Genomic DNA, 23,896 nt, shown 5'->3' with positions numbered 1-23,896 from the left:
GTTTGTGTGTGAGAGAGTGTGGTGTGCATGTATACACACAGTATTGTGAACATGCATGCATGCTGAGCCCGGGCGGGGGGAGTAGTAGTGAGTTTCCACCTCTTTGTTTGGCTCCCTTTGTCCTCAGTGTCATCTCTAATGGGCATTTCATCTTTTTCTCATCAGGGAGAGAACTATGAATTACACATGAAGTCCTCACCCTGGTAAAGTACCCCTCCCCTCTTCTGTGTTCCCCCTAACTCAGAGGAGTAGGGGGTGAGAGGTAGCACATTCTCATTTGGTTATATTTTCTTTAATGGCTAATGAGGTTGCGCATCTATTCTGGACTTAATTGGCCATCAGTAGATCTTCTTGGAGATGTGTTTACCTAAATCCTTTGTCCATGTTTTAAATGGGCTCTGTCTTATTATTAACTTATAAAAGTTCTTTGTGTATTCTGGATATGAGTATTTTATATTCAGCCCTGTTTTGTGAGGTGTCTTTATATGTTCTTTGGGAGTATGTGTTATTTTACATTGTGTATGACTGTTTGTTTACATGTATGTATGTATGTATGTATGTATGTATGTATGTATGTATGTCAGTCATATGCATGCCTAGAGCCTACAGGGGTTGGAAGAGGGCATTGGGGATGACAGAAGGTGCTGGGGTGACTGAGTGTGAACTACCTGGGAACTGAACCCAGGTCTAACTGCTGAACCCTAACTTCCAGCTCCTGTTCCCATGTTCCTGATGGTGTCCTTAGAAAAACAAAGGTTTTTAACTTTGATGAAGCCTTTTTTCTTCTCTCTTGTCACTTGTATTTTTGGTGCCAAATCAAAGAAATACTGGTTAATCCAATATCATGAAACTTTACTCCCATGTTTTCTTCTAAGATGTCTTTAGTTTTAGCTCTCATGTCTAAGTTGTGATTGATTTTTAGTTTACTTTTTGAATATTTACACTGCAAAAATTCAACTGCTCCTGGATCATTTATTGAAAAGACTGTTTTTTTCCTTGTTAATTTTCACTCTTGATGAAAATCAAGTGACTATATTTTTTTATAATTTCTATATTACATGTATGAGTATTTTTCTTGTATGTGAGCTGTGCACCACATTGTGTAGTGCTAGTTTAGACCAGAAGAGGGCGTTACATCCCCTGGAACTGGAGTTAGTGACTGTTATAAGATGTCATGTGTTGGGAATTGAATCTAGCTAGGTCGCCTAGAGGAGCAGCCAGGGCTATTAAACCATCTCTCTGGTCCCTTGTCTGTAATTTTATTTCTAGTTTTATTTGTTATATGTCATCAGAAGGGTTACTCAATCTCACTGGGTCTCATTTTTTTTCCTACCTGCAATTCAGCTTGTTCTTTGAATCCCATAAATGAATGCACGTGAAATACCAGGAATATAAATGGTAGGCAGATGTTCAGCAAATGCCCACCAGTACTACTATTGCTATTCATTCCCGTGACTGCCAGGGGAAATAAGTTCTCACAGGAAGAGAGGGGCTGGGAGAACCTCAGGCCTTGCCTTCAAGGATACACAACTTTGTTAGTAAGCTAAGATCATAAGCTAACAGGGACCCCCTCAGAGTTCCAGGGGAGGGGAGCTCAAAAGATTCAAGAATACAGGTAATAAAAATGAGGATGGTTCTCATGAAGATAAAGACCCTGACCAAAGTTCAGAAAGACTTCAAGAACCTAGTGAGTCTTTTCCCATAGGGAGCTTGAGGTGAGCTAAGACAGGTATGGTAGGGTCTTCTATGCCAGGCTTGAAACTGCTCCAGAGAATGTGATAAAAAAAAAAAAAAAAAGAGGGCAGGCATCAGACATATCACAGCAACTTGTGCCTCATCTGCCTCAAAGAACTTTGGGGATGACACAGTGAGATCAGGGGTGTGAGTGGCTTTGTCAGTTACACAAACACGCAGGAGAATTGTAATTTTGTGGGCAGGAAGGGCTCAGAAGGAGCAGGGAGCTCCACAGGAGGAGAGGCTCAGTTTGTGAGGTTCAGAAGAGACTACACTCTATAGTCCTGTCCAGGAAGTTTTACCAAAGGGATCTAAGAGACCCTTGCCACTCATATGAGCTTTGGGAGAAAGAAAGTACCTAGAGAAACTTTTTGGAACTTTCTACATCCTCCTAAGACAAGTACCAGCTTACTGAGAGCCAGCTAAGGTTTTGGAGCTCATTAGCCTCATGTAGGTAGTGTTGGCCAGTAAGTATTTTGCAGATGAGAGTAGATGCCCCAGGTCACAGAAGAGATACGGAGTAGAACTTGGCTCTACCTCTGCCGATTAAAGGTGGAGGCTACAGGCTTCCCTCTCCCACAGCTCTAACACACTGGATGTGCGGCTCGGATTCAGCCTGTGCCAGGAAGAGGTGGACTTTCTGCAGAAGCGGAAGGTGGTGGTGGCCAAGGCACTAAGTCAGGTGCTGCAACTGGAGGAGTGCCTGCGTGAGGATGAGGTGGGTAAGCAGGGGCACTGGCCCGGGCTGAGGGTCACTGTGGGTTATTGGTCCCCAATTCCATGTTCTACCAGCCACTCTGTCCAACTCCAGGGTGACTACTGTACCGCCTAGATCTCTGTGTTTGCTCCAACTGCTAAGGTGCGGGCACAAGTGCCCTGATACATGTGATTCAATTGTGTGTTCATCAGGGTAGGGGTGGGGGGGGTCCTGCCAACACACACTTGCACGTGCACACTCAGGATCTTTACATGACTAAGCGGTCTTACTGAGATGTCATTCTCAACCCAGTCAGGAAACATTTTGAGTTCTGTCATCTTAAGCACCCAATCCCCTCTACTCCACACGTGTACCCATCCCCACCAGAAGTGACTGTGAGAAATTGAAGAGAAGCCCCTCCCATGCCCAAAGCCTAGAGGCAGCCAAAGTGTCCCTACACCTCCGTCTGTTAGTCTGGGGAGCAGGTTAGCCCCCAAGCACCTTGCTCCTGAGGCTGTGAGATAGGAGCAGAGCCAGGACTGAGCCTCAGCTTCAGGAAAAACTACAATCCCTACTAAATGGGGACAGAAAGTTGGCCCAAAGCTTCTTCTTATTCTCATCTTTAGGGAACCACACCAGGGACTCCTTAACCCTATGTTAACCACCCTCACCATCAGTAATGTGGGTTTTCTCTTGCTCTCACAATTGCTGCACAGGCTGAGCATGTGCCATGGACCAGGCCAGGGACTAATGTCTTGACATCACTGCTAAATACAGATGTGAGTCAGTCACCATCCATGACTCACAGACATGCATACAGCCTCAGTCTTGATGCCTATTAATAAAGAGCTGGATTGGGTACTCAGAACTCTTTAACCAGGACACTAATTTACTGAGCCTAGGTTAGGCGGCCGATCCCACTCTCATAGCATAACTTGGTTTAGAGCAAAGGTGATCTACTAAGTTACCCACCCCCACCTCCCCCACCCCACCCCCGCTCTGGGAAAGGCAGTCCTCAGACCATCCCCTCCCCCTCCCTCCTCTTAACCATCCCTCTGTATTTCATCATTTATATTAAACCTGGATCTCTCCATATCCTTGTCTATGGAGGAACCCTTTCCAGTAGTCTGCTTCTGTGCCTACAGGTACCCACAATAGCCATCATGGCCACAGGAGGTGGCACAAGGTCCATGGTCTCTCTGTATGGCCACCTGCTGGGGCTGCAGAAGCTGAACCTTGTGGACTGTTCTGCTTACTTCACTGGTTTGTCAGGCGCAACCTGGTAAGGAACTGGATGCCATCATTGGTGAAGCCCGGAGGAAGTAGCAAATGGGTGTGGCCTGGGATCTGGTGGAACCATGAGCTTTCCCATCCTAAGTAAAAGTGACTCATGATGCCCGGAAAGCTCTACCATGCACAGTTGTGGGATTCGAGGCATTTAGTTTAATTCTTTAGATTCATGTGCTGGATCAGAAAAGTGGGCTTAACAATAGTCTTGGCCTCTCCCAGTATTAAGCACAGAGCTGCTGTATACATTGGTCATTGTTGGCTATGTCATTGGGGCTGTAGTAGCAGCCCAGGAAAACATGGTAGCCAGTGATGAAAGAGCCTGGTGTTACCATCTTTCCTAGTGAGATGCAGCCACCCTCTTTTGGGGCTTGGCCCAGTCTCCCAGGGTGGATAGAACCAGCCCATTTTCTCTGGCTTGCCTCCCTGACATTCCTCAGTGCTGTCTTTTGTCCTTGTCAAGCAGCTGAAAGGAATGAGCAGAGCTTGCACAGGCTGCCTCCTCCTGACTCTGCTGAGGTAGAAGGGAAATGGACACTGGGCTCCTATAAGGAAGCCTGGCAGTGTCAAATCTAACAGGAGACATAGCACCAGGGGCAAAAATAGTATTTGTTCATTAAGATTTAACTCAAAATGGATAAAGGAGCTTGTAGAGTAATGAAAATGTTTCAATGAATGTCCTGGGAAATTCCCTGGCTCTGTATCTACTCCTCAGCTTCATAGCTGTTGGTTGATATCCAAGAGGGACTGGTTACAGGATATGCACGGGCTATCACTTTCAGCTGATATCCAAGCCCCCTATTTACATGGCATGGTATCTGCATAATGCCACCCCAATCCTAAAGGATTCCTTAAGGCATCTCTAGATTACTTATAGCATCAATGCAGCTGCTGTGTAAGTAGACATGTCCTCTTATCTCGGGAATAATGACAGTCCACAGAGGCTCAGTAAACAGAAAGAGTTTTCTGAATGCTTCCAATCTGCAGTTGGTTGGGTTTCTGGATGGAGAGCCTGCGGGTAAGGAGGTCACCCATAACTCTGCCACAGCTATTCTACAGACGGAGAAGCACAAGGTTTTGCCCCCAGGTCACTTGTGTCAGAAATCATAGACCTAAAATCTAAACTCTGTTCAGTGGCTACTCCCAGAGAGATATAAAGATAACTCACAGCACTAGAAAGAGGCTTGGCTATGAAAAACACATCCTTGCAGAGGATCCAACTTTAATTCTCAGCATCCACGTCCAAAAGTTCACAAGTGCCTGCAACTCTAGTTCTAGGAAGATCCAATGTCCCATACAATTTTAAATATTATTATTATTATTATTATTATTATTATTATTATTATTATTATTATTGTGAATTTGATGGCTCAGCACTCAGGAGTCAGACAGGTGGACTTGAGTGAATTCAAGGCTAGCCTAGTCTACTTATCAAGTTCCAAACTAGCGAGGGCTACATAGTGAGATCCCATATCAAACAAAATCAGTAATAATAATAAAATATGTCTAAAATGATGACTTGTTTCAGCAGGGCTGGGGGCACTGTTCTTTCCTCTTACCACGTAGGTGGCCGGGATCCAACTCAGGTAGTCACACTTGTCGGCGAGCATGAACCATCTTACTGGCCCCGAAACTGGACCTTGAACTCCGTCCAGGGCCTGTGTTCAAAGGCTGCCCCCAAATAATTATAAAGTTAACTCGCTTCAGCAGAGCCTTGCTGGACGTCTTGGGGCTGGCAGGAAACAGAGAGGACGTTAGGCCCAACCTTACTGCCTCCATCCACCCGGGTCCACATACAAGTTAAGAAGGAAAAGAGGAAGTGGAGAATGAGAAAGAAGGAGGAGGGAGAAGAGGCAGAGGAAGAGCAAAGAGAGGAATGAAACCTTTTCAAGAATTATTTTGTGTATGGGAATGTTACCTGCTTGTACATCTGTGTACCACGTGCATGCCTGGGGCCTGCAGAGGCCAGAAGAGGGTGTTGGATTCCCTAGATTTGGAGTTAATGGTAGCTGTAAGCTGTTATGTAGGTACTAGAAATTGAATCTGGGGCCCCTGGATGCCCTTAAGCCTTGGGCCCCAGGAAATAAATTAATTAGTGTCCTAGACTGGAATCAGCCGGTCCAGAAATCAAATGTTCCCAGCCCTACCTCATCACAGCTCTGTGTTTCCCACAATGATAACTTTTGTGATATATTTATTTTTTACAAGAACTATATGAACTGGATACATCAATCACAATTCTTCAGTTAGGAAAACTGTGCAGAGAGTGGTTAAGGAACTTCCCCAAGATCACACAGCAAGTGAGTGGTAGAGCCTAGTTTTGAACCCAGGAAGATCTGAGCCCAGAATTCTCATCTCAACTAGTGTGGTATACCCAACATACAATAGGCATTCAAGAGAGGGAAACAGTCAGTTATGAGAAGCAGTGTTTGCTTGCTTCTCACCACAGGCCCGCCCTCATTCCCTTACTTCCGGACCCTTCTCCTGCCAGGTTTGGGACTCCCCATGATCTCATGATCTGCCCATCTTCTGTCCTGTCTGGATACAGAGGTGCTCAGACCAGGGCTAGAGTAGCTCTGTCATTTGTGCTTGTCTCTTGCCAGGACTATGGCTACCTTGTATAGTGATCCTGAGTGGTCTTCCAAAAACCTGGAGCCCGTTGTCTTTGAGGCTCGGAGACATGTTGTCAAAGACAAGATGCCAGCCCTGTTCCCAGATCAGCTCTGCAAATGGCGAGAGGAACTCCATAAACACAGCCAGGAGGGCTACAAGACCACGTTTACAGACTTTTGGGGCAAGCTGGTTGAGTACAGTTTGGGCGATAAGGTGAGTGTTCAAGCCTTTCCTGGGTCCCACCTGCCTAGACTGATATCAGATCATAGTCTTCCCTCTTCAGAGAGTCCGACATCTATGGCCAAAGAATTAGGTTAGACCTGAAGTACATCCTCAGGCTGGAAGAATCATGGGGTGTCCAAATATGTATTGGGGTGATGAAGATGGTGAGGTCATCTTTCACATTCCTTTCAGAGAACTAAGACCTCCGTGTTGGGCAAGCCTGGGTGCTCCCTTGCATACATAAAGTTAAGTTTCTGATTCAGGGAGAGACCCTTTCTCAATAAATAAAGTAAGAAGCAATTAAGGAAGACATCTGATATCAGCCTTGTAATCTACACACATACACACACACATACATACACATATGCACACATACTTACATAACATATACACATACACACATACACACATATATATGCATACACACATACACATGTACACACACAGGACAGTCTGGAAACCTAGACTGTCACCTAGTTTCAGATTTCTAAGCCTCCCGTTGAGAAAGAAAGGAAGAAGGAAGGAAGGAATAAAGAAAGGCAGAAGGAGGGACAGGAAGAGAGAGATTTGCCTCTTATAGTTTGAGAGAACCCAACACACCAAGATAATAAGACAAAATTTCCTGGTGCCACTCAGATTGCAGTAGTGAAGGGGAAATAATAGTAGTAAAAGGAGACAGTGGTGGTTTTTCCTTCCTTCTCCACGTCCTCTAGCTCCTGACCTATGAGAGCCCTGAGGCCACAGGAGACAGCCTTAAATTACAGAGCCAGCCCCATTCCCACTTACAGTCTGTGCTGCCAGACAGCCTAAGAAGACGCTACACATTCTACACATGCATTTTAGAGTTCGAGCTGCTGCAGCCAGTACAAGTCACCTGGGGGGACCCGGGGCCTGGAAATAGCAATTATGGGTTCAGACTGTTCTCTCTTTCTCTACTGACTGCTTGTCAGCCACCTCTCCTAAGCACTGGTGTCCCTACAGAAAAATGAATGCAAGCTCTCAGATCAGCGAGCTGCCCTGTGCCAGGGACAGAACCCCCTGCCCATCTACCTCACCATCAATGTCAAGGATGATGTAAGCAACCAGGATTTCAGAGGTAACACTACTGACTAGTGATTCAGAGGGGGGGTCCCTTTTTGGCGGGTACAACACACACGTTACCAATTTCTACATCAAGAAACAGTGCCCCACAGTTGAAGAAATCTCCCTCAGAAGTGGGGATGATCAGGCAGTGTCTCCTAGCTTTCCAGAGCTCATCTGATGAGTCAGTGAGAAAGGAAGACAGTGAAGAATGAGACTGTAAGATTTTTTTTTAGGCTGCCCGAAAGGGAAACCTGGAGGGTCAGTTTTTCTTTTGCCTGTTTATCTAGCTTTGAGGAGCAAAAGTATGAGCCTAGCAACTTGTAGAGCTGTGTTGTCTAGCGGCAAATGCCCCCTTGTGTCACACAGGGGAACTGCAGCTTGCTATTCTCATGGTCCTGGAAGCGGTACTGGTGGGCTGGAGGGTAGGCTGTGTGGATGGCTCCCCAATCTGAGACCTATGTTGCTTCCTGTACACAGAGTGGTTTGAGTTCTCCCCCTATGAGGTGGGCATGCAGAAGTACGGAGCCTTCATCCCCTCCGAGCTATTTGGCTCCGAGTTCTTCATGGGGAGGCTGATGAAGAGGATTCCTGAGCCGGAGATGTGCTACATGCTAGGTAATTTCCTAAGATACTCAGCCCCAGTGCTGGCCAGGCCTGCCTTCGACTAACATAACAGGGAGACTCCGGCCCCATTGCTGGTTGCCTTGGTTAGCCTTGGGATCTTGAACTTTCTGGATCTGCTGCTTTGCAGTGAACCAGGAGGGGCCCCTGAACCTACTTCCAGATTATGACTGCCCAAATCTTCCCGACACTCATTAAGCCCTGGAAGACATCAGTAAAGGAGCCTTACAGGACTCTCCCAGCACCCTAATCTCCTGTGGTCTATTTGGGGGTTTGCTTAGAAGATCTTGCATCCTGAGTATAGAAGGCTGAGGTAGAAAATCACCACCCACTCTTTCCCCCTGCCTGGCTCCTGGCGGCCATGTTCCTGCTTACATCTCAGATCCCAGGCAGAGAGGACCGTGGCAGAAAGGACAGAGCAGAGCCGCTGGCTGAAAAAGTCTAGCCCAGCTCCCTGTTCTCTCTGGTTCCTCGGAATCCAGGGTCACTGAGTACAGGGTCCACCGGCTGTGACAGCCAGTCTTTGTTCTTTGCTTTAGAATCTCATCTGCAAAAGATGACCTCAGAAAATAAGCTTATCATTACAGCTTCGAGGGCAGCTCTTTAAGCATCTTTTATTTAAACAGGCGGTCTATATTCCACTTACTCCAAAGCAACCCATTCCAGAAAGTCTAACTCAAGGCTCATTTCTTCTAGAAACTCCACAAAGAAGCCCACAAATAGTTTCTTCTTCTCCCCTGAGCCTAGTTCTCATGTGGTTAGGAAACCTATAGTTGAGTTTGAATACAGATCCTTCACACATTAACTGCACAGAAGTTGCCTAAATTGCCTAATTTCTCTAGACCTGTTTTCTCCTCTCCATGTGAGAAAGTTAAATAAAGAACATTATCACTAGTATTTGCTTGTTGCGATAGGGTCTGACAGTGTAGCCCAGGTGGACCTGGAGTTTAATTTATAAATGTCCTAAGCTGATTTAAAATTCATGTCAGTCCTCTCGCTTCAGCCTCCCTACTGGGATTACAGGTGTGATCTCCCATATCTGGCTTTATTGTTATTATTATTATTATTTAAATTTTAATGTATCTTTATAGTATTATTATATAGATTTTTGTATTAAAAACTAAGAGCTAGCCTTACGTGTATCGAGGTTTACCGTATGCCAGACACTGTCTTAAGTGCTTTCTCCATGTAGACTGATGCAAGATCAGAGCTGGGCTTGAACTTAAAGCCTACGCTTTCAGCTGTCATTCCCTGCTATAGCTGTGCCTTAAGCACCCCCTGCTTCCTGCACTGAGGGAAGGGAGAAAAGGAGCTGAGGGTTGGCTCCATCAGTTGCTGCATAAAACTGTCCTGTGGGAGACAGAACCCAAATCCATCCACCCACCAAACTGCCTGACCTAGAGTAGGCATGGAGCTAGGGCCAGACCAGTGAGATTTTGGGGGGTGGGATGGGCAGGGAGTCTGGGGAGAGTTGCTCGTAACCTCTTTGCTTCTCTAGGGTTGTGGAGTAGCATATTTTCCCTGAACCTGCTTGATGCTTGGAATTTGTCCCACACCTCAGAAGAGTTTTTCTATAGGTGGACAAGGGAGAGACTGCATGACATCGGTGGGTAACGCCCTGCTTTCCCCTCCTGGGAAATGAATATGTTGGGTATGGAACATGAACTAGGAACTCATCTGCCTGTCAGGGCTTCCACATCACCCCTGTGACCCAGACATGGGGAGGCAGTTGGCCTAGAGCATCACTGGGGGCAGGGCAATTATAGGTGGTACTTGTGCCAAGGCCAGAAGGATGCCTCTGGTATCCAGACAGAGCCGACAAGCCTAGGGTATCTGTGAGCACAGAGAGAAACCAAACTTCTGAGCTCACCGTCCTCTCCGGGGCCTTCCTTCCTTCTCTTTTTCCTTCTCTATATTGTACCCACTTTTGTCTCATAAAGCGACTCACTCTCTGGGGTCAAGCAGCCAGCTGCTACCCCAGGTCACTTTTGTAACCTCCCCTCCATCCCTTCTCCCGACAGAAGATGATCCCCTCCTACCTGAAATCCCTAAATGTGACGCAAACCCCCTGGAGACCACAGTTGTGATCCCAGCATCATGGCTGTCCAACACCTTCCGAGAAATCCTCACACACAGGCCCTTTGCCTCTGAGTTCCACAACTTCCTGTACGGGATGCAGCTGCATACTGACTACTTACAGAACAAACAGTTCTCTATGTGGAAAGGTACCTCAACCTGGACTGGCCCTACTGGGAGGAAGGAAAAGTAGGCATTGAAGTTGCCATAGAGAAAGATGTTCTCCTCTGGTCGTGTTAATGGGCAGAACACAGTCAGATTGGGCAAGGGGGTTTGGGAAGTGAGGGGAGGGCATGACACTCGACTAGTCTGTTTATGACCGAGAGCTTGAATGAATATAGTTTTGCCAGCAGGGGGCAATGCAGGCATTGATTAGTTAACTGACTGTAACCGCAGAATCTTCCCAGTGGTTCCAGCTGTAGAAGTTGGCCCTGTTGTACAAACGAAGAGACATGGGCCCTTTTGGTAATATCTTTTGGGGGTCACCTTTCACTGTGAGTGGTGCACCCATTGCAGTTGAGCAAGCACAGCACAGCTCAGTCTCACAGCCCCAGGCCGTAGATCACACTCTTACAGCTTTGACTCTATGCCTCCTTGAGAAGGCTTTAGGGACTAAGGCTAACATTCTTCCTAGTTCACCACAAGGAAATCTTCTTTGCCGTTTTATTTGGCCACAGCCTGCAAGTTCCTTCAGCCTGGACTGTTATTCTCGTCCTTGCTCTCTGGTGAAAAATGGGCTGATAGCTCTGAGTCCATGGGTATCCCTAGTTTATAAGATGCCCTCATGCCCTTTCTTCTCCACTAGCTCTGTGGTTGCGTCACAGTGGGCTTGTGTGTATGACCCGTAGAAGACTTACTAAGTCTCAAGAGCACGCTGGTATCCACCAGCCTTTCCAGAGAAGTAGGATTCAGTGTCCTTGGGAGGATGTGGGAGGCTAGAGGCCCAGGTGGAAGAAAGACAGCTCCAGGCAGAGTACTCCGTACATACTGGTGCCTCCAGGCCACCCATAGCTAACTAACATGGAGGCGTCTGGTAGGATGGTAACTAGAAAACTTGACTTTCAGACACAGTACTGGACACCTTCCCAAACCAGCTGACACAGTTTACCAAACACCTGAACCTGCTGGACACTGCATTCTTTGTCAACTCCAGTTACGCGCCCCTCCTTAGGCCAGAGAGAAAAGTCGACCTTATCATTCACCTCAACTACTGCTCAGGATCCCAGACAAAGGCAAGTATTTCAGAGACAGCCCCGGCCCCAGTGCCTCCTGAGCTGTCACAGTCAGCGCCACCATGGCAGAGGCCTGAGCAGCTGTATCGGGGAGGATGCACTTTGCCAGCACACTCTGAGGCTGCATGAGAGGAGCTTAAGGCACAGCATGGTGCGGGGCTAGAGGACCAAACCTCACTGACAAGGGGCGGGGCTGGCTCTCACCACATGCTGGAACTTGGGGTTTGCATGAACTCAGTGATGGCAATTTTATTATCACCTTTAAGCATCTGATGCACTTGGTCATTTTTCAGCTGCAAAAAGAAATCATGACTAGTTTGTAACATCTTATTTTCAAAATAATTCCAGAGACCATGTAATCACAAGGCCTTTGTATGATCACACAAGTGACCAATGGTGTTGTTATTGATAAATATCAATATATATGACTATATATATATACATATATCATTTTATGTATGTGAATACACTGTCCCTGTCTTCAAACACAACAGAGGAGGGCATTGGATCCCATTAGAGATGTGAGCCACCATGTGGTTGCTGGGAATTGAACTCAGGACCTCTAGAAGAGCAATTAGTGCTCCCAACTGCTGAGCCGTCTCTCCAGCCCTGTTATTATTATCACTTTATCTTTAAAGGAAAATCCTGGGCTTTTTGTTTGGTTTGTTTGTTTGGGTGGGGTTTGTTTTGGTTTGTTTTGGTTTGGTTGACTTGGATATAATCCCAGCCTAAAGCCTGGACAAAACCCGAATGAAAACAATGATCCTGACCTAGATTGTAATTAACAGCACTGTGCTTCCCTACCCAGGATCTCACCAGGTCCTGGGGCCACTTCTTGGTGTAGACTGTTAGCCCTAGGTCAGAGGCAGGAACCAAGACTAAGTAGCTAGCTGGAGGCACATGCAAGTAAGTCAGGCATGGGACTCTTTGTGACTTTAAAGGCACCTTTTCAAAGTCCACCCCTTGGACACTGTCAGTCAGGACTCCAGGGGACCAGGCCCAGAGTCTGTTATTCTCACAGAGTGCCACTGCTGTCTCCCTGGTCTGTCTTTGTGATTAAGCAGCAGTAGCAGGGCTTCTGGGTTTAAAACATTCATGGGAGGAGCTCTTGGCTGGCTAGGCACTAGCCTACTGCCTGAGCCTTTCGTCCTGAGCTAGCATTTTTTTTTTTTCCTAAAAATTCTACATAGTGGCAAAACAGGTTGGGACCACTGTTAGCTAGGAAAATCAGGGAAACCAGGCCGGGGAACTCTGTGTGCGGTTTGCCCACCCCCAGGCTTCCAGGAACTCTGTGTGTGTGGTTTGCCCACCCCGGGGGGTTTCCAGTACTCACTGTTCTCCCATGCTGTTCCAGCCCCTGAAACAAACCTGTGAGTACTGCACCGAGCAGAATATCCCCTTCCCCAGCTACTCCATCCAGGAGGATGACAAAAATCTCAAGGAGTGCTACCTGATGGAAAATACCCAGGAGCCCGACGCCCCCATTGTGGCTTACTTCCCACTCATCAGTGACACCTTCCAGAAGTACAAGGCTCCAGGTAAGCCCCTGCTATGTTGTAGTCCCAGTCCCCACTGGACATAGATGAAATTTCCTGGTTGGGACACCTGGCTTAGCTCTAGTCTCAGCCGAGAGAGAGAGAGAGAGAGAGAGAGAGAGAGAGAGAGAGAGAGAGTTTCTTCCTTCCACGTTTCTCCATGAATTGGCAACATGGTCTCTCTTCTGTCATCCATTTGACCATTTATTGGTCCCCAGCTATGGAATCTGAAATGGATGAACTGTGCCTTTGCCTGGAGGAACTTAGGGGTGAGCATGTGAGAGTACATGTGTGCAAGTGTGTCTACGTGTGCAAACAAGTCCTTACAATCTACCGTAAGTGTCTTTAGCAAATCCTCCTGCCCCAAGGTGTAGAGCGAAGCCCCAAGGAGCTGGAACTGGGCCAGCTGAACATCTATGGACCAAAGTCTCCCTATGCCACCAAGGAGCTGACATACACGGAGGCTGCCTTCGACAAGTTGGTGAAGCTCTCCGAGTATAACATCCTCAATAACCAAGACAAGCTCATGCAGGCCGTGAGGCTGGCAGTGGAGAAGAAACGCATGAGGAGCCAGTGTCCCTCCTAGGCCCAGGGGAGTCCTGTCCATCTTGTGTCTGCGTCTATTGTCAGAAGTTTTGCCCCTCAAAGTAGACCTCACACACAGCTGGTACTGCTCTCTGGCTAGGGGTGCAGCAGCTGGGCCTGGGCTTTCTAGTATATTGTTTCAAATAAGTAAAAGCGAGGGGGCGTGGGAAAAAGGTACCATGGCCACAGACTCCCACACAGTCTCAAGTATAGAATGTGAAGATGTGGGCACAGAGAGTGGCTAGTTCCCAAGAGACCTCTCCCTTAGAGCTGGAAGCAAAGGTCCCCCAAGCCTCCGCTCCCCCTCCTTTTCTTCCTCCCATGGCCAGCCTAGAGAAATGTCCAAGAAGACCAAGAACTGCTTTAAGTTTCTCTAGAAAATGCTTTGTAAATTTCAGGTAATTGCATCCGTGGAATTTTTGTTGTCAATAATATTTTGTGGTTTATTTTTATTTTTTACTACGATGAAGAGAATATTTGTAGAAAGCCTGGTTTCTGCCACAGCAAAGCCAAACAGGTGACTATAACCCATGTCACTAGTGCCTCTTCAGCTACCAGAGCCCTGGACTGGAGGGCGTGTGAGCCTGGGCAGGACCAGGTCTCAGCTTTCAGCTCCAGTGAAACCAGCATTGCCAACAACGCAGAAGAAACTCACAGAGTGAGGATCCAAGATGCCATCCAGGGAGGCCTGGGCAGGCCAAGGGCAAGTGGCACGGGGTACATGATGCTGTCCGGTGCCATCAACGTTCTCTGGCATCTCTCTGGCATGCAGATGGGGTTATTTATTTATAAGTATGATTCCTCTTATTTATCACAGAAACACCATGGCCGATTTACCTAAGTTCTTATACAGTGACTCAGAGAATAAAGTTAGGAAGGATGACCTCAGAATGGTGAGTTAGAACTCTGACAAAGACCTCTGCTTTGAAGGAGAATTTGTGGGGAAGCCCTGGACACCCAGACACCCAGACTCCAGGCTTCACTAAAGGATAGAAGGAGGGCCAAGGGCAGCTAGGGATGTGGCTTTTGTGGAGCCCAATGTGCATGGAGGACAAGGCCCTCTTTCTGAGCCACATGATCCCTCCACAGTCCTGGTTGTTGAGAGTTGAATGGTATCCAACAGTTTTGTTTGTTTCAAATGGGCGCCTGTTTCTATCATTGCTATTTGAAGTTCAACTGGGGCTGGCTATAAACCCAGACCCAGCCACACTGACAGGAACCCATACTGTGAAGTGACCAGTGCCTCTCTTCTCCAGCCTTACCTGTCAGCCACGCCCAGTGAGGGGGTTTGACTCCTATGTGGGTAACGTTGGAGAAGAATAGATTTGTTACATCAGCTTGGGGGGCACGAGTCTACAGGCTCCTTTGAGCCATTGATAAGCTGGGCTTCTGAGCCTGCAAAACTAGTCCCTGCCCAGGAGTTGCCGATGTAAGTTGGATGTCCATCACTTCCTCTACCCCTCCACTGGAGTAGCTGGCTGTCGTCGCTTTTGTTTCCTTCATGCAGGAAACAGGCTCTGAGAGAGCCAAAAAAGAACCGGCATTTTGCAAAGTGAAGGCAGCCATGCCTTGGACTCGCCATAGCATAAAAAGTTTATACGAGCACTGTACCATTTGAACACAGAATAAAGTGGTTATGAAATATTGGTTCATCTGTTTTCGTTTCTGATGCCACAAAGCACTCCTTACCCCCATCCTTGCTCCTAACTCTCACCTCTGCCCTGAGCCCACAAGCCACTCCTCTGATCTTTTCTCTAGCAGCTACTAGGGGTAGAGGAGGCCTGGTCCGCACATGCCTCTCCAGGGAGCTTTGTTGACTGCTGCATCGGGTGGCCACTGCTTGTAGTGAGGACTCCCTGTTTTTAAGAAGTTGTCATCAGCTAGTGGAGTACTACCTGGGGCAGGCCGAGCTGCTTCCAGTCTTTGTGCTTAGCAGGAAGAACCGAAGGAAGCCAAGGACAGACTGCATCAGCAGCAAGTGCATGCTTTGTGAACAGCAGTTCGCCAACCATTTGCTTCCCAGGAAATTAGATTTTGGCTGTGTCAGTAGTGAGACAGAGTCATGCTCACTGTCACTCTCAGCATCCCAAGGAGTCCCCTAAGTGTTGTGACCATTGGTTAAGGTCAATCGGGATTCTTAGGTTTAACACAGAAACAATGTTAGGCCAACCTGGAATGATGAAGCGTAGTCAGCATTTTAATTAGGGAGAATTTAATATAGGTTTAAATCAGAAAGAGAGGAGAAGAAGAAGGAGAAGAAGAAGAGGAAGGAGGAGGAGATGAGAAGGAGGAGAAGGAGAAGAAGGAGAAGAAGAAGACGAAGGAGAAGGAGAAGGAGAAAGAGGAGGAGGAGGAGGAGGAGGAGGAGGAGGAGGAGGAGGAAGAAGAAGAAGAAGAAGAAGAAGAAGAAGAAGAAGAAGAAGAAGAAGAAGAAGAAGAAGAAGAAGAAGAAGAAGAAGAAGAAGATGATGATGATGAAGACACATCCAAGTGGGAACGTGTTCTTCCTAAGGGGAAGCAGGGGAAATAAGATGCCCCCGAGTGTGAACGTGGACTCTTCAAGGGAGACTAAGCAATTCATGTCTTAGCATATTATTTGCTCTCAAGTTCCATCTCAAAAGGCTGTTAAGTTCTTTTTCCTTCTCCCTCCCAACCTTCTTGTGATAAGAGAGGTGGAGTGCACTCCTGCACTCAGAGATGCCGTGGATAAAATTATAATCTGATAAGGTAAAACCAGAAACCAGCGCAGCGAGATGACTCAATAGGTAACCTTAAGCAAAACAAAACAAAACAAACTCACGCAAGCCTGGCCACTGAGTTCAATTGCAGAACTCACATGATGGTGTTTAGGTATGATTTGTGGCACATGCACACATATACCCAAACTCATGGGCACACTAACATGTTTCTTTTCTTTTTCTTCTTTTAAGAGGGAAAACAAAACCCAGAAGCCACTAGGGCTGAACAAGGTGTTGAGTATCCATCTTTTCTTTGCAAATGGGATTTCTGGTGAGATTCTTAGAAAATTGCAGGTTTGTGGCTGGGGAGAGGGAAGAAGGCCTTAAGCACTTGTTAATTGTGTTAGAATTCTCATTCTGTTTCTAATTAGAGGCTTCAACTTGAGGCTTGGGTAGGGGCTGTCTCTCCTGTCTCAAGTCTCCAAAATTTTGCCTTCCTTTCTATTGTTGTGGGGAAACCAGGGTTAGGGTAAAGTTAGGGTTAGGGTAAGACTTTACCCCACACAGTTGCTGAGCCCTCCTGAGCCCTAGTACCTAACTACTGTCAGGACCTATGTCTGCTCTCTGGACCCCTCTCTACCCATAGCTTCCTTGCTAACCAGTTCAACTTGCAAATAATTTGGGACATGTTACTGTTGCAGGCACTGAGACACAAGAGGGGATCAACCATTGACTAAGCTCCAAGTACCCCATACATACACAAACCCACACACACCTAATGTGAGTTCTTGATGGAAAATGATCTCACAGCCTCTGCACACAAGGCAGGAGCAAAGAGGCCACGCTAGTGATACCTTCCCTTCTGGTTTCTGCCCTTCTGGTTTCGCGCGCGCGCGCGCGCGCACACACACACACACACACACACACACACACACAGTGGGGGTTGGTTTTTTGAGATTACAATACAGTGACATCATTTCTCCTCTCCATCTTCTCCCTCCAACCTGCCCCTCACATACACACAAAGACCCCTTCCTTACTCTCTTTCAGATTCATGGACTCTTTTTAATTTTTTTTTTTTAATGATGGCTCCACTCACAAGATAGAACAGACTCAAGGGGACAAGGAACTCACCTCCAAAAAAGAGGCATGTCAAAAACCATGCATCATGGTTTTAAATCCTAGCCTGTCACATTTGAACTGGGCCTCTGTCCTCACCCTGTAAGCAGACATCATGCTCCAGGTCTAGGTGTAGCATGGTCTGTTTCCACCAACAAGCTTTTAGTTAGGAACTTCACTGTTGTCTTTGAAAAGTGGTGGGTCTAATCAAGTCCACAGAGTATGAGGGACCTGCTTCTGTTGGCTTTTTGCTTTGCCGTTTCCTGTACAGTTATTGGCCTAGGGGTTCAGAGTGAGCCCCGGAACTCTAGCAGTACACCATTATTCCAGACCAGAAAAGAAAGAAGAATTTTTTAAAAAATAATCAGAAGCTGGTTAGTGGTGGTGCTGACCTTTAATCCCAGCACTCAGGAGGCAGAGGCGGGCGGATCCCTGAGTCTGAGGCTACCCTGGTCTATAGAGTGAGTTCCAAGACAGCCAGGATACACAGAGAAACTTTTATCTCAAAAAAACTAACAGATTTTAAAAATTGTAAAAATCAAGTTTTCTTCCTGTTAAGAAGACTTCCTGGAAGCCTTGGGCTCATGTAACTCTGACCAGAACTTAGTCTCATGACCACACTTGCTTTCGGGGAACCTGAAAAATACAGTTTTTTTTTTTTTTTTTTATCTAGACGGCAATGTGCCCAAGTACAAGGTCAGAGTCGTCTTGCTAAAGAAGTCTTCCCCGAGGGACCGACTAGACATCCCATCCTGACATCCATGTCATACTAGCCATGTTTCAGTCCTCCTCGGTGATGTGGGGAAGCAGAGCAGGTGTGAGAGCAGGGCTCCTTCCACAGGCTGTCTGTCGCCTCACACACCTCTACGCCAGTCTGCAGTGGAAGGTGCTGCACTTAATGGTGTCTACAGCCAGCCACTGAGCATAGCCCAAGACAAACTGTGCCCAAGGAGTAAGGCCAAACCCCTTCCACACAAATAATAATAAAGCCAGGCAGCTTTATCTGCATGTCTTTAGTGCCAGCACTTGGGAGGCAGAGTCAGGTGGGTCTCTGTGAGTTTGAGGTCAGCCTGATCTATAGAGTGAGTTCCAGGAGAGTGACACAGAGGAACCCTGTCTCACAGAACCGTAACAACAGCAAAAACCAGCTATGGAATCTAGCCAGACTTTGGCCAATATCACGCTATCTCTCATACGCAGAATCTAGATTTAAAAGGAAATACGAAGGCAGTGTAAGGGCTGTTTGGGTAGAGCAGAGAGTCCAGCTGAGAGAAAAGGAGAGAAGGAAGGGCGATAAGAGGATGAACGTGAGCCAATCATAACAGACTGTGGGGAAAAGTCAGACGAGGGGCTGGGGGTGTGTCTCAGTAAGTAAAGGGCCTGCCGTGCAAGCACAAGGTCCTGAGACAGGATCCTTAACATCCACATAGAAGCTAGAGGCTTCAGCACACGGTTGGAGTTTCAGTGTGGTGTTGAGGGTGCGCTAGCCAGACAGCCTAGCTGCATCAGTGGGTTCCAGGTTCAGTGAAAGACCTCATCCCCAAAAATAAGGTGGAAGGCAATAGAGGAGGAGAACTCTGGACGTCAACTTCTGGCCTGAACTTGCACACGCATATGCATATGTGTGCACATGCATCCACATGAACACATACATGATACCCCACATATGCAAAATATAATGAAACGCGTGTTTTTTCTTAACTTTTTATCGATTTTTTCTAAATTTCATGTCATGAACTTCAATACCACTTATTTTTCTTAATACCTTCCACCCTTGCAACCTCTCCCAGGAAAGGAAGAAAGAAGAAAAGACAGACCAACCAAACACCCCCATTCCATCCCAAACCATCTGGTAGAAGCTGCTTTGTGTCACAGTGTCATGCAGTATAATTTGTCCATACTTCTTTCCTTGTGAATGTTTATGGCAATGACTCATAGTGACTCACTGCAACGAGGTCTGGTTTGAGGCCTGGCTTTTGCTATACCATCAATACTAGGTCCTCACTGGGACTCCAATCAGATTTCCTGTTGTTGCCCTGAGTCATGGAGATCCTGCAGCTTTGGATCTGCAGGACCAGTCTCTTCATGTGCTCTAGTAGCTCAGAGATGGGTTAGTGTGGGCCAACTCAAAAGTTCTGGATCTGGACCTGTGTGGTAGCTGAGTTGCCCAGCCTGCCAGCTCTTCTGCATCCAAACCACCAGGGCCAGCTCCAGCACTGCCCTAGCTAGCTCACCCAGTGTCCCAGCAGACAATGGGTGGGGCCAACCCTCCAGCTCTTGGCTCTTGTGTACCATGCCACGGGGACCAGCTCTACTGGGCTGCCCAGGCTAGGTGCAGGGAGGGCTCTCCAGATTACTTCAGCTCTCTCAGTCTCACGACCTTGGGGCCAGCTCACCCACCTGCTGCAGGTGTCAAGGGGTAAGAGGAAGGAGGACATCTCTGGGGTGCCTACGGCATCTCTCCAGTGCCCACACCATTTCAATGAAGCTGGTGGACAGAGCCAGCTCTCCCAAAAGGCATAATTTTATACAATGATTACAATGCTAACAAAACTGTATAATTGTTTTTCAAAGAATTATGTTAAAACTTCCATATAGTAAAAGAGATTTGTGAATCTTATTATCAGGATTTATTTATTTTTTTTTTTGGAGGGGGGGGGTCAGGATTCTATAGCATAGCAAATTTCTGGATATATGATGATGCTCGCTGCAGAACCTCGAGTCATAGGATTAAGCTTGAACAAAAGCTGGCATCAAGTGAAAAGTTAAGTGGATCTGGAACTGTTTGGTGGGAATAAGGAAAACCAAAGGAGTCCCAGCGGTTATAAATGGATGTGAGATGGTGAGGGGCAGGACTGGACGCCCGTCCTCTAAGCCAGGGACTTAGCAAGAGCAAGAATGCAGCTGCAGGAAGCAGAAGGCAGAAGGGAAAGACAGGCCTGGGGTGGGGATGGGGAGGCACCGGCAGGACTTCCTCTCCTGTTGGAAGGCCTAAAGGCAACTCATTTGTCTTCCTTACTTTTCTTTCCTGCTTGTCAAACAAAAATGTGATTGTTCTGTAGAGTTTGAAAGATTCTAAAGCCCATAAAGAGAAAACTAAGGTTATCTTTTCCCACCCTCTGGAAGCATTACAATTTGAGAGTTTATTACCTCAATTTTGTTCTTGGGCGTTTTAAAAATTCTTATACAAAAATTCACTTAAAAACAATAGTTGTGGTTAAAAAAAAAAAAAAACACAAAAACCACTGTCAAGAGCTAAAGAGATAGCTCAGCAGTCAGGAGCATTGGTCATATTCCAGAGAACCAGGTTTAATTCCCAATACCAACGCCCAATGGTGGCTCACATTCCTTTGTAGCTCCAGCTCTAGGAGGAGGGTTGGACCCTTCTTCTGGCCTCTTTGCATGTAATGCACAGACAAACATAAGAGGAAAACACCCATACATATAAAATTAAACTAATTTAATTTTAAGAAAGATACTCCTCAAAAACAAAACAAATCAAAATACAACACACTACCACACAACAGAAAAGTCATCATCTTAGTCATTTCTAAGTACACACGCAGCTCAGCAAATGTGAGTATTTCATGTGATTGTGCAACAGCTCTTTGTAGCTTTCCCAGCTAGCAAAATGGAAACTCTATACCCACTGAACAATGCCCTGTTTCCTCCTCCCCGAAACTTCTGGTAACCACCACTGTAACTCGAATTCCTGTTTCTGATGAACCTACTTTAAAAGTCCCTAAGGAGGTGGCCTCCTACTCTAGTCACCTCTCTGTGGCTGGCTCCTTTCTCACAGAGAATCTTCAAAGATTCACCTGCACTGCACTGTGTGGCGAGATTTTCTTCCCTTGCAGGGCTGAATAATGACAACCAGCGCACTGCGGTACGGTGACATACACGGAGGTGACCATTCAAGTTGCTTTTGTCCCTCGGCAAATGTAAATAATGCTGCTGTGATTGTGGATGTGCAAATGCCTCCTTGAGACTCTGCTCTACATTCCTTTGGATGGATATTTATATTAACTATATATTATAAATAATTATGTATATATAATTACTGGATCACATAGTAATTCTACTCATATTTTTCTGAGACACTACCATACTGTCTTCTATAATTGTATGTGCATTTGCTTGTCTATTTTTTTTATTAAAAATTTTTATTTTATGTGTATGGGTATTATCTTGTATTTCTATAAACCACACACATGCAGTGCCCTTTGAGACCAGAAGAGGGCGTTAAATCCCCAGGAACTCCAGTTACAGATGGTTACTTTCTGAGCGCTAGAAACCAAACCAGGATCCTCTACAGAACAGTCAGTGTTCTTAATCACTGAACCATCTCTCCAGTTCCTGATTACTTTATTATATTTTTTAGACAGAGTCTTATATGGCCCAGGTGGTCATGAAGCTCAAAGCTTCAAGCATGCTAAACAAACATTTCACCACCGAGCTTCAATCCAAATCCAAAATACCCAGTCTTCTTTCAGGTCATTAACATTCTTCTTAGATAATCACCATTTGTTTAAATTTGCGGGGTGACAGCTAGTTGCAGCTTTACAGTATTCTAAATGATAATGACCATATTCTCAGATAAAATTTTATATTTATTATTCCTCCAGGCAAATATCCCCAGGATAGTTTTTTCTAAGTGAAATTCCAGAGTCAAAAAATATATGAATTTTCTTAGCTCATTAAAGAATGGTTGAGATATAATCAACTGGTTGAGATATAATCACATAATTTGGGGGTCCAGAGAGATGGCTCGGTAGTTAAGAGCATTAGTTACTCTTGCAGAGTACCTGGGTTCAACTCCCAGCACCCACCTGGTGGCTCACAGCCATCTGTGATTCATGTTTCTGTATACTGATATCTTGTTGTTCTAGAACCATACGTGGATCATGTTTGTTGTTGTTGTTGGTAGTAAAGACAGAGCTCACTGCTTCATGCATGCTAAGTTTCTAACATTCTAAACTGTTTATCTAAAAGATCTGCTTAGCCAGTCTGGGCGGCTCATGCCTGGAATCCCAGCCCTTAGGAGATGGAGGCAGGAGAATGCAGGGAACTCAGGGTCACCCTCAGGTATCTAGTGAGCTTGAGGCCAGCTTGGCTGCAAACTCTGCTCCGAAATGAAAAACAAGCACATTTTGAATCATCCACCAAATTAACTATTTTGTCAAAACCCAGTTGACCGTGTATGTGTCAGCCTCTTTGTGGACTTTGTTCCATAGGTGTTTGTTCATTGCCTAACGATGATACGTTGTGAGAAATGCACTGTTAGGCATCACACAGACAAAATGTGATGTCATAAGTCAAGGTAAACTTACAAAAACTTGTTGCCTGCTGATGAGATGTCATTATTTTATGTTTATTAGATAATTTTTGCATTAATACCACCCGGTCTTGATTTTCGTAGCTTTATTAGTCTGGAAATTAGGTAACAAAAGAGTTCCATATTTGTTATATTCTCCATTGTTTTACTTATTCTGGGACCTTCACACCTACCACCTAAAATTTAGAGTCATTTTGGTTTAGATTTAGCTCTAAACCCTTCTTAGCTTTGGTGCTATTCCAAGGCAGATTCTCTACTTGACTGTCTGTTGTTTCTAGCATGTAGATGTAGCTAACTCTTGTAGCCAGAAACCTCACTACTAACTAAATTCCTTTCATAGTGACAGCAGTTGGATAGTTTATTCATTGGCCTACTAAAGTTGTTGCTTCCAAGTTTTAATGATGAACAAAGCTGTCACTGGTAACACCTGAGCAAGCTAATGTTTTTTAGATTTGTTTATTTTATGTATATGAGTACACTGTAGCTGACTTCAGACTCACCAGAAGAGGGCATCGGATCCCATTACAGATGGTTGTGAGCCACCATGTGGTTGCTGGGAATTGAACTCAGGACCTTTGGAAGAGCAGTCAGTGCTCTTAACCGCTGAGCCATCTCTCCAGCCCTTCCTGCGCGATCATTAAAATACAATTTTACAACTACTTGTGAATCAGCTCTGCATTATCACCAAGTTAAAGATGTAATTTATACACAATCTTTCTTCAAACTTTATGCAGACAAGAATCATCTGCAGGCATTTGTTGAACTGCATCTTTCAACGTTTTGTTTGGTAGGTCTGTAGCAAGAACTAGAGATCTGTATTTTAACAAGTCTCTTGAGTTATTCCTATGCAGCTGGCCTCGCTGGCCACACTGAAAATGCGCTAACACTATTTCTAGGTTTGAGTACCCAGGCGATAGTCAATTATTTCTACCAGTGTCTAGGAGAAAGAGACCTTTAATTAATTCAGAATTTAGTGAAGGCAGGAGAAATGTCTACGCAAATAGATTGAAATTTATTTTCTCTCCTTCAATGTTTGCCAATTATATCTGTAACCCTGAGTATCTTCAACAGTAAACAGG

The 23,896-nt window shown here is 45.9% G+C and overlaps 1 protein-coding gene across 3 annotated transcripts in view; it reads left to right on the top strand.

The window, feature by feature from the left end:
- Positions 1-21,434, top strand: part of PLA2G4E (phospholipase A2 group IVE) — a 68,394-nt gene extending 46,960 nt beyond the window's left edge. The window contains exons 10-20 of one of the 3 annotated variants that reach the window (XM_080930990.1): positions 166-203; positions 2,317-2,452; positions 3,577-3,713; positions 6,322-6,544; positions 7,535-7,649; positions 8,114-8,251; positions 9,756-9,863; positions 10,279-10,482; positions 11,399-11,565; positions 12,920-13,103; positions 21,340-21,434. In XM_080930990.1, coding sequence (XP_080787116.1) covers positions 166-203; positions 2,317-2,452; positions 3,577-3,713; positions 6,322-6,544; positions 7,535-7,649; positions 8,114-8,251; positions 9,756-9,863; positions 10,279-10,482; positions 11,399-11,565; positions 12,920-13,103; positions 21,340-21,377 — 1,488 coding nt within the window. In that variant the 3' untranslated portion in view covers positions 21,378-21,434. Of the gene's footprint in view, positions 1-165; positions 204-2,316; positions 2,453-3,576; positions 3,714-6,321; positions 6,545-7,534; positions 7,650-8,113; positions 8,252-9,755; positions 9,864-10,278; positions 10,483-11,398; positions 11,566-12,919; positions 13,104-13,468; positions 15,280-18,155; positions 18,252-21,339 lie in introns of those variants that run through there. The other 2 variants (XM_080930989.1, XM_080930988.1) reach the window with 2 other exon arrangements.
- Positions 21,435-23,896: the final 2,462 nt, after the last annotated feature.

Source organism: Micromys minutus, assembly GCF_963924665.1.
Source record: "Micromys minutus genome assembly, chromosome: 17".
Lineage (NCBI taxonomy): Eukaryota > Metazoa > Chordata > Mammalia > Rodentia > Muridae > Micromys > Micromys minutus.
This window is presented reverse-complemented; position numbering and strand designations above follow the sequence as displayed.